The sequence below is a fragment of the Mixophyes fleayi genome, chromosome 9 (assembly GCF_038048845.1).
Source record: "Mixophyes fleayi isolate aMixFle1 chromosome 9, aMixFle1.hap1, whole genome shotgun sequence".
In the NCBI taxonomy this organism is placed as follows: Eukaryota; Metazoa; Chordata; class Amphibia; order Anura; family Limnodynastidae; genus Mixophyes; species Mixophyes fleayi.
The window spans coordinates 29,317,124-29,328,597 of NC_134410.1; the positions used below are offsets into that span (position 1 = coordinate 29,317,124).

Here is an 11,474-nt window from a genome sequence, read left to right on the forward strand (position 1 = left end):
ATGCTCTGCAGCCACTGAAGCTTATGGAAGGATATCATGATTGTTTCATTATCACAACAAAAAATACTACTGCGAGTGCAACTGAAGGGAAGATATATTATGCATAGCTGCCAATGGTGCCTTGTTTCCAGGGACAGTCCCAGGTTTAAAGCATTGTCCATGGAAATGTCCTTCTTTTTCAATATTGATCAACTTTACAAAAAAAAATTATTTTAGATGCAAGTCTTAGCATGGATTCTAATTTTATGGACTTGAAAGTTAATATTTATTGAAGGTGAGTATTTAAAAAAAAATAAAAGAAAGAGTACGTTATAATGAATTTGAGAAATGACATGCTGGGGATTGCAGTGCTCCAAGGTCTTCCGTGATAATATTACATGTAACCTGCTCAGATGTAGAGCAGTGATAGGCAACCAGATATATGGGCAACATAAAAGGGCCGCACGTTACCCTTAATCTCAGCAATAAGCTACAATTGTACAATTAATCCATACTTGCCAACTCTCCTGGACTCCTGGAAAAGTAGGCAACCTCCCGGATGCTTGTGGAGGCAGGGCTAAATAATGCGATTGCGCCACTAAGCCCCGCCCCCGCTACGCAATGCTGTGGATTTAGACTTTTTTTTCGAGCTATGGTGACATCACCACCATGCCCCCCCCCCCATACTTGTCACATGACCTGTCCTCTGGAAAATCCTCCGGTTATATATAACACTTGTGATGGGAGCTCTTAGCGGACCTAGTGTAGCGTTGTCAATAATGTTTTTTTTTCTTTTACAAAGACCTGTAATATTAAAGATACCATTTAGAGCCAGCCTAGACGTAGGTGAGACAGCAAAAGAGGGTTGTTTAGAGAAGTCTTTATGACAATTTCAGTATTTAAAATAATGGTGTCTGTGTTTATTTACTTTTTTTCTCTGGAGCACTACAAGTCCAAGTAAGCCCTGGGTGCCAGGCATGCTGTCACTCGTGGTTCACTAAGTGCCAGCATGCCCTGACAGCCGTGGGTATGCTGGTGGTTGTAGTACTATAAGTACCAGTATTAACAACCACTTAAGGATGGCCTGAACATGCTAGGACCTGTAGTGCACCAGTGACAACTTTATATTTTTTCAATCTATTTTTTACATGTTACCCCGCACCCACATCATCAGGGGTGTGGAAAGAGCCCTAGGGGTATTCAGAATGGGGCAGGTTAATCCTATGGAAGGGTTCTGCAATATTTGTTTTGCAGGTCTGACTTCACCCACATGCTGACCAGCCTAGGGCTGGATGAACACTATGGCAAGGGGACACCACACTGTGGGGTTCCTTTGCTATAGTGCCACCAGCCCTAGTTGGCATAGCCTAGAGCAAGTATTGGCAATTTCAGGTTGACCCCACGTTTTTTGTGCCCCGGATTTTGCAAGTATCAGCCTAGGCAGACAGCACTGGGACTGATTGTTTTTGTTTTTATTGAGGGGAAGAAGAGGCACACGCGCCCTTTTTAAAATAATTCTTTAGTTTTACACCAATTACAAGATCCGTTCTGAAGATCATCTAGCAGCCCGCTAGACTGAGACGTAATCCTTACGTCTGCGCATGCGCTGTAAGACAAAGTGCGTTCTGCACATCCATGAACCCATATATGCACTTTGCTTCCATATATTCACATGGTTTCTAAACTATTTTTTTTAAGAATCTCTTAGTCTTTTGTGCCATTGCCATTACATTACTGCCATTAATTTCAAAACTGCATTGCCCCATTCCAAACATATACTAGAAATATAAATATATAATTTGCAGAGAATGTCTCATTTACAAACTAGATATACCTCAATGTGTTCTAATTTGCTTCAAATTCCTATATTCATTACTGTAGTACACTATAATATATAACACATTACTTTAATATTAAAATATAATATATTAAACATTCTTCTTTTTTATATATCACTAACATAGTTACAACACTATAATATATAACACATGACTTTAATATTAAAATATATTAAACATTATTTTTTTAAATATCCCTAACATAGTCTGTGGTGCTGTACAATTCAGGATATTAATAGGACAATAATAATGCAACAGTGTACATCGAACCCAAATGCGAGAGGCCCCTGTTCAACACAATCGGTATGATAATCATATATGATAATAATAATAATGTGCAGTATACGCAATATTTATTTTTTAAATACAGCATTAAATTTATTCACTCACAAAGTAGAGAAATTATTTGTCTCACAATTAGCTAATATTTGTTATAACATAGTCTTTGGACACCCTTCAGGTTAAATATTGTTTTCTATGTTAATACTTAACATCATAGTATTAAATTATTAACAGTAGTAATAATAATAATAATAATAATAATAATAATAAAATAATAAAAATGTTGTCCTCAAATGTATGCTGAGAATAAAAAGATTGACTGATATTTCCAGACAAGCAAAAGGATGGCTACATTGTATTGTTGAATAGAGACTTGTAGTCACGCTTTGCCAGCTGTAATTCTTGTAGCTAGTAATTTCCTCTACTGGATGCCTTCTCTTTCATTGTCTCACAAGCGGAGACCAGAAGATCCTCTTACTATGAGCTGCATGCTGTGCTATGTAACAGTTCATGCACACAATGGTATCAGGATACATCCTTAGCCACCTGACTGCCTGCTGTTCATCAGGACTCAGGGGAAGGCTAAAGGAGTGGTTGATGATGCTTGCAGTGATCTCACTGCCTCTAGCTCATCTTTCATAAGGGAGGAGTCCTTCGCTCTAAAGCTCTTCCAATCCAAAATGCAAGGAGGAGGGGTCATTGCCACTGATACTGTGATAAGAGTCAGACAATAACAACACACCAAAAAGGGCAAAGCTTAACCAAATTCCAACCTGCTCATGCACTAGCAACAAGGCTTTCCACAGTACCCTTCAAGATGATGTCTATGAACAGCAAGCAGCCTTTCAGCATGCATCCTATGCTACATGAACCCAAATATGCTTCTCTCCACACTAGCTCAGAAGCCATCCGCAGAGCCTGCCTCCAAGCACCACAGGTAAGTGTCAAAAAAGATGATATTTCTGTTTCAGGATAATCCTGATGAACTTCGGTTACTTGCCATATAAAAGTCAGCACATTGCAGATGTGTGTGATTGAAAATTTAAGATTCCTACGATACTGACAACTCAATTTTAAGTCTTAAGTGTAATTTTTAAAATGAATGACTGATATACAGTATGTGTTCATTTGAAATAGATTTCTTTTTGAGTTCAATATTTTTAACTTAAGTTATTTATTTTATTTATTAGCAAAATTTGATTAATTTCTAGGGGATTATTGCTGTGTTTAAAATTATGCTGCACGCTATAAGATTACAATAGCTGATAAATAAGTGATGTTCATAGCTGCGGCAGTAAGCATCGTATATCTGTGTATTAGGCTTGCATTATGAACATTGCACGGAATTAGTGTGCTAAGATCTTTATACCTATTTTCTTTTTTTTTCAGCTTCAAAGCAATATCTTTGCTGGTTTTGATGAAACTTTGCTTAGAGGAGCTGAAGCTTTGGCTGCTGTGGATATTGTATCTCAAAAAACGCATCCGTTCAAACCAGATGCCACCTACCACACCATGAACAGTGTCTCCTGCACTCCAAACTCTTCTACGGTGCATTTGCATCACCCTTCTGTTTTAACAACCCACCATTCACATCATCATCATCATCATCATCCTCACCATCAGCCTTCACAGGGCTTAGATGGGGACCTTCTAGACCACCTAAACCCTGCCCTTACCTTAGGAGGTGTCCCAGGACAAGATGTGGGATCAACACCCTCCCATCCACACGCTCATATGTCTGCCATCAACCACATGGCACACCACACACAGTCTATGAACATCTCTCATAACCATAACTTGGCAAATCACACATCAATCTCCTGCTCTGAAAGTGAAACAGACCCAAGAGAACTTGAATCATTTGCAGAAAGATTCAAGCAAAGGAGAATAAAACTTGGTGTGACGCAGGCCGATGTTGGGTCTGCCTTGGCCAATTTGAAGATACCAGGTGTTGGTTGTCTCAGCCAAAGCACCATATGCAGGTTTGAGTCCCTCACGTTATCTCACAACAATATGGTGGCCTTAAAGCCCATTTTGGAAGCTTGGCTAGAGGAGGCAGAGAGAGCGCAAAGGGAGAAAATGACCAAACCTGAAATCTTTACTGGAGGAGATAAGAAACGCAAGCGCACTTCAATCGCTGCCCCAGAAAAAAGATCACTAGAAGCTTATTTTGCTGTTCAGCCAAGACCTTCTTCAGAGAAGATTGCAGCTATTGCTGAAAAACTAGACTTAAAAAAGAATGTTGTGCGGGTCTGGTTTTGTAATCAAAGGCAAAAACAGAAAAGAATGAAGTTTTCTGCAACATACTGAAAAGTGGAGCACTGTTTTGAACTGACACATTAACTGGTTTAAATCAAAGGGAATTTAGATACACTTCAATCTGCAATTTTGTCTTCATACGCTGGAAAACAAATAAATTGTTAATGGACTGGGACATACAGTAATTGCCACCTGTAAAGTTGTACTGGTGAGTGGAAAGCTTGGGATAATGTCTTTGGTTTGACTTCTGTGAACCAAAATTCCCTTGACTTTATCGAATTGCAAAAACAAAAAAATAATACTAATATTCAAAAACACAAAATAAACACAAACCAATCAAAAGGAATGACAGACAAAACTTGAAATATCAATATGTTTCTCTCAGTTTGAACTACCCTTTTATATTTATTATTGTAAATATTAATCTCAGTAATGATATTGCACCAGTGGTTAAAGTTTTAAGTTATTACTAATTTAATTTGCTGTACAGCACACATATCTTTAATATAATTTAATTTAACAAACCTGACACCCATTAACAAAAACATTCCTTTCCACCTGCATGGTTGTCCTCACTTTCCTTTCTTAAAAACCCCATTGCATTTGCAATAACTGTTATGTTCTGTCTACCTCATCATCTGCTAGAAAGCACATGTTCCCTTCCGTAAACTCTGTAGGAAGCAAGTAAGTTCAACTAGTCATGACCCTACAATTCCACTACAAAGATGCTTTGACAATCAAATGAGTTTGTTCACATATACCCCCTAGGTTTTCCCTTGAAATGGATACGACAGCGTATGTGAAAAGGCATATCGTCTATGGCATTTCAGCACAATATCACCATTTGTGTGGGTTATTTATCATTTAATACAGATAATTGATGACATGGGCAAGAGATTTATTTTTTAAAGTTTAAAAATGTTAACTTATATGTAATCAAGTTCACGATGAATACTTAATTATTTTGGAAATATTTAACTTTGCACTTTTTCGACAAGACACACATTTGCTTGGCATATGAGAGACTTCCCATCTGTTTCTTTCCCCCTTTTTTTTTTTTTCTTTTTTTTTAATGGAGCATTTAATTTTCTATGTGTGTACTGAAAAGAAATTTTGTGTCTGTGTATGCTACAGAATTTCAAATAAACCATGCACGATTTACCTCATTCTCCTCTGTACTGTTATTTTCATGCAATGATTTTCTGTAAAATTTTCAAAAATGAATCAATTTACTTTTGTTTTTCTATGTGTATTGGTTTTAAAGAGTTGCAAGAAAAAAATAGACATGAATGAAAGATGACACCCTTGTTGGATAACTGAGAAGGATCACGCTGCAAGCTGTCACATTATTCCTTTAGGTTTAAATTTCCTAGAGGTTAAAAAGCATCCTGCATTTTAGCCTAAAGAAAAGCTAAACACATAACATTTATTAAAGACACTTTAAAAATTTGCAAAATTAAAACTATGACACAAAATGAAACAGTTTTCCTATATCTGGAAATAAATAGGATATTGAAAAGGGTAGGAGTGAGTTTTGACAAAATATATAAAATATACTAAGTAATCTAGCACTATTTAACACACATTTTTAGTAGCTATGATCAATGTTAAGGCTAAATGATTAACATATGATGCACTGTTAATATATTAGTGTATACAGTAATCAGGCATTGCAATTCTTGGTAAATAAATTAATTAAACTGTATATATGTACCTTAAAATGTACATATTCTGCTAAATATTGCCTCATATTATTGTTTAATTTCAAAATGTTCCAAAAATAAGCGTATCAATATATTTAAAAAATATTATTTGCTTTGGTGCAAAATTCCTATAATAAATATATCTTTTTAATGCTTTTTAGAAAAACAAATGGTATATGATACATTTGAATTTAATGCTAAATTTTGCCTGAGGCGTCCAGAATATTCTGTACAAGAGTACTGACAGTCTACATTCATACCGTATTCTTATATTTATCAATTATTTATAAAGTACTAACATTTTCTCAAACACTGTACTGGGTAATGATTACACAAGCATAATGACATACCTATATAGACTAAAAGAAACAGTAGAAGGAAAAAATATATTTACATTAATGTTGCCAAGAAGAACATTTTGTTGTAATGAATGCATATTTGTATTCACCTTAAAATATCACAGCATATTGTCATCTTTAGTTGGATGGATAAATTAGATATACTTTGACTTTGCCAAATTAATTTTCATAGCACAGTAAGTTTGTTCACTTTATAAAATACAAATGTAGTGTATTGATAACTGCTAATTGTTTTAAACATTTGCAATACTTCTGGTTATTTTTTTAACACATTGACATTTTGTTTTAATAGAGTGTGACACATTTAATCAACTTGCCTATATAAATATATATATATATATATATATACATATACACATATATATGTATATATATATATATGTTTAATAAAGTATAAATATGGTGACTATAAGATGCTGAAACAGATCTAAGTTTGCATATGCATAAAGTACATAAAGTAAATATATGCGCATGATCATTCAAATGAACTCAAACTGTATTTGGTGAGTATTAGTGCAATAGGTCATACAGTGTATTAATGAACACTCGTTATTCTACTACAACTGATATGGTAGTGAAATTCCAATTGAATAACAATGTAATAATTAAATATGTATTGAAACATTGTATTGTGTGGGCTATTACATTTAATGAACCTGTAATACTAGTAAAAAAAATGTAGAATGTAACAATGTTATTTCTTAACACCACACGACATGTGAAAATGACAGGCTATTTAACCATAGTTTTTCATGCCTGGCAATCTTGAAACATGCTTGTTTACTGTCACACTACTCTGAAGAAGACAGACAATTGTCACTAATACGCAGTAAGAAATCTTGGTGAATAAGGCTGCACAATATCTATCATGTGTGTAGATTTATTTTTTTCCAGAAATGATTCTATTCTAATAATACCTGTGTTAAAGTGTATCAGTTCCTATTCCACTCTGATTTTATTTTAAACAATATTTAAATTAAATAAAATCAAACGTAAATATATTTTATTATAAATAAAAATAACCAAATTGCATACATTTTGCACATTTTTAGCTAGTCTACCTAGGATTCTCAAATGAGTATATGTTCACATTAGACATAAACATATACTAACTCTTTAGAACTCTACCATACTTTACTATTCTATGGAACTCACCACCATCATACATTGAGTTACTTTAGATTATTTGTTGAGACAGCTCTGTTGAAAAGCAGACATATTCCATATATAGAAGGCAACAAATGAACAATAGTTTTACATTATTTTAAATAAATTGACATATATAATACAGAATAAATAATCCTATTTAGGATGTCTGTATGCCAATAATGGCTAAATATTACGCATTATTTTTCTTAATTTTATTGACAGTGACGAACAAGCGACAACATTTCGTTAAACTGGATATACATACCAGTTTGTTGAAAATGTTAACTTGGTCAAAGGTATTCCTTTACCCTCCTCCATTTTGATCATTGACATAAAACGATAATTAATAAACAAATCATAAATTGGATCATATCGTATGTATGTACAGCTTACATGAAGATTAATATTAAGAATATAGCTACTTTATGAAAGCACTTCAAAATTTTGCAAGCAAAATCAATACGGTTTATTTTATTTTGTTTCAACTTTTACATTTTAAATTAAGTACATTGACCATAAGAAGCACCATAAAATCAAAGAAATATTTCATTAACAAGCAGAAGAAATGTCAATAAATACTACAAACTAAATGCACAACAAAGATGCTTTAGTACCTAGGATCAAAAACATATTAGAAAGGATGTCCCACTAGTATTCTTGTAGCCAAAATTGATTTAAAACACTTTGTAATGTAAATGTAAAGACAAGTCAGAACAAATACGAGTGCATAAGATCAGGGAATTAAAAGGTTTTAATTTTATTTTCAATTCAATAGCTGAAACTTGACATATGTTTTGGTGAAATCAGAAGAGTATACAAAGGCTCGCATTCTGCCAATGAGTTTGGTCTAGAGTGAAAATGTAAAAAAAGGTCAATTATATAAAACTACTAAAAGTTTGTTAAGGTATCTACTGCATTGTTATACATAAAGGCAATACAAGATATTCACTAATAGCCATATATAATATTATATTATATTATATTATATATTATAAGAAAAAACACATTGAAAAAAACATTTTTTTTCTTTATTTCAGTTTATGCAAAAAGAATAATATTAGACTTCTTTATCTTTACAGTAAAATATATATTATTCATAGCATGTTAAAGTGCAAATATATAACTAGAAAACATATCCTTTCCTAATTAGAATTTATTTAAGAATATATTGTTAACTGGTGAATGAGATTCAGATTGTATATACTATAATTTTTTTATATTATTCAAACAAAATCTGCATTATGGGGATAAAAACCCTGCAAGTTTGAAAATGGAGTATATATATTCATTAATTATTTAATAAGAAAATTCAAACATTTGTAAATTTATGGATTAAAAACTTGATATGTTTAAGAGCAAACACTAAGATAAAAAAAAGATGATTACTTAACTATGTATCTAAGCTGCCAGGAATTACAGAAAGTTTATTCAAATATATTAAAGATAATTCCAAAATAGTTGGGCAAACTCAAAAAAATGCACTTGCGCACACACACACACACACACACACACACACATATATATATATATATGTGACATATTTTAGCATGGTATACTGTAAATAACACAAATTACATGGTAATAACACCTAATTGTATCCATGAAATTATTCTCCCTTTTCATATCCTATCCATGGTTTCCTAAAGTTGCCATGGCGGATTTCTAGATTTCTACATAAAATCACAAATATAGTAAATAGTGAATGTCAGGCATAAACATATTGATTTTCTTGTATTCTAAAGAACAGAAAGAATTATCGGATATTCAATTTATTATGCACATTACAGCTGCTGTTTCGAAAATGGGAACAATATGAAAACAGTTACATGCAAGGCTAGCATAGCCTAATTTTTTTAAAGTAAAAAATTAATAAATTAAATATGGATGATATTAAAATTATTACATTCCCTTTGATACTAAAAAAAACACTATGTATGCAGCACATTTATTGCAAACTGAGCACAATGCCAGCTGACTGGGGGGAAGAAACACACTTTAAACATTTTAAAAATCTGATTTGTTTTCGTATTTAGCATTTATATATTGTTTTCTGATATGACTACTAATATCATTATTATTATTCTAACTAGATATCAACATTTTAATTAATTACTATTAGTAATTAGTATTTTTTAAAATATTATATTTATCAATATGCACAAAAAACTATTAAGCCGGTTTAATAGTGGTGTATTATACGATAGCTTAAAGCTGACATGTGCATGTAATAAAGGGGAATCCCAGAACATGGGGTAAGTAGATAGATAATGAGTAAAAGTATCCTTTGCCAGTGTTTCTTATCAAGAAATGAGTGAAAAGAGCGAATAAAAGCTTATTGATTGAAGGTTCATCTTCACAGCTCTAAATCTCTATTAATTGTTTTTCCTATATAGAGACTGCAACATTAGTTTGCCACTGAAACAATTAGTTGAGTTTTGTCAAGTGAAAAAGACACTCAGAAATCAATGAAGTGTTGTGAGAATGGTTTAAGTTTGCAGTAAACTTTGTAGATATATATCCAACTCTCATTAATGTATCTATCTTTCAATCTACCTGAACCATCACTCAGTATGGTTTCAGACTCCCTCAAATTCACAATTTGGCATTTCGCCTGGGACCACATTAATTCTTTTCTGAGGGCATTAGACGGGGATATATTTTATTGTGTACACTTTCCCAATGAATGAGGGACTTGTTTTTAATCACGTTAGCATCTCTGAGGTCCTTGTGCTGGCTGCCCTTTTAAATTATGTAGTATTGTTGTTGCGAGAGTGTGTTGTGTTGAGGGTGTGTGTTCACTCAAGACATCTACAGAAACTTTTTTTCAGCAAGCTGTCAGGACCATGGTCAGATGCAAAGGTGAGTTAGTATACTGTATCTTGGAGGGAGATTTATAAAATTGCTGATACTTATAAAAATTTATATATGATAGGTACAATGGATTTTAAAATTCTTACAACACAAATAACAAATAGAAGTACAAATGAATTAAATTTACAAATAAAATTCATGTCTTTCTCTAAATGGGAGCCAACTTGTAGACACACACACATACGTACAGACGTGCAAGTGTAATAATATATAGGATATATACACAAACATTGTTTTTATTGCTATTAAAAATTCCCATTGACTTAAGAGGGTTTTCTAAATGGAATAAATGTAAAAAGTGTATCTAATATATATATATATATATATATATATATATAGATATATATATCAATACATATATCAACATATATATATATATATATATATATATATATATATATGTATTGATATATATATATATATATATATATATATATATATATATATATATATATATATCTATACACACACGCACAAATATACATACTTTGCATTAATGAATTCTTCTTTGTTCTCTTATCTAATTCTTGTGCTTTTTTTTCCATGAAGCGGAAAGCACATTTTCATAAATAGACCTTGGCCAAGTGCTTGGTATGAAAATTTAATGAAGTCTGGATGCTGAGTGCGGCCTGGGGGGCCTTTGAGAATCATTTCACTGCAACATTAGCAGGGCCCTTCTTCTCTCTCTCTCTTCCTTACTTTCCAGACACAGCAGACAATCAAACATTGCCAGCCCCCTTTTTTTTTGCTTACAGAACCGATCCCCTAAAAGAATGGGGCAAACGTAGGGACAACGTTTAAATTCACTTCTATTCAGTCCAAATAAATAAATAAATAAGCGAGGAGCGTAGAAAGACCCGAACATAAAAAAAATAACAGGTGCCACGTCTCACACCCCTAGTATTAAAAGTTTTAAATGCAGGCAATGCAATATTTATCACCTGAGATAATAAAAAGGCAAGTCAGTATTTCCCCGTCACAAATTCAAACAGCTTGACCAAATGCTAAGGTGAAGAAACATTTTGCGATCTATT

At 32.9% G+C, this 11,474-nt stretch overlaps 1 protein-coding gene across 1 annotated transcript; it reads left to right on the forward strand.

Annotated features, from left to right (window-relative positions):
* The first annotated feature begins 2,836 nt into the window (after positions 1-2,836).
* LOC142101543 (brain-specific homeobox/POU domain protein 3) lies at positions 2,837-5,483 on the forward strand. Its single transcript, XM_075185995.1, has 2 exons — positions 2,837-3,036; positions 3,489-5,483. Exons 1-2 carry the CDS (start codon positions 2,917-2,919, stop codon positions 4,407-4,409), a joined length of 1,041 nt encoding a protein of 346 aa, XP_075042096.1. The 5' UTR covers positions 2,837-2,916; the 3' UTR covers positions 4,410-5,483.
* Positions 5,484-11,474: the final 5,991 nt, after the last annotated feature.

What these genes read in the sequence shown, in the direction of transcription:
- LOC142101543 (XM_075185995.1), top strand. Translation starts at nt 2,917, where the DNA reads ATGATGTCTATGAACAGCAAGCAGCCTTTCAGCATGCATCCTATGCTA. An exon ending in CCTGCCTCCAAGCACCACAG is followed by an intron (nt 3,037 to 3,488) that starts GTAAGTGTCAAA and finishes TTTTTTTTTCAG; the next exon opens with CTTCAAAGCAATATCTTTGC.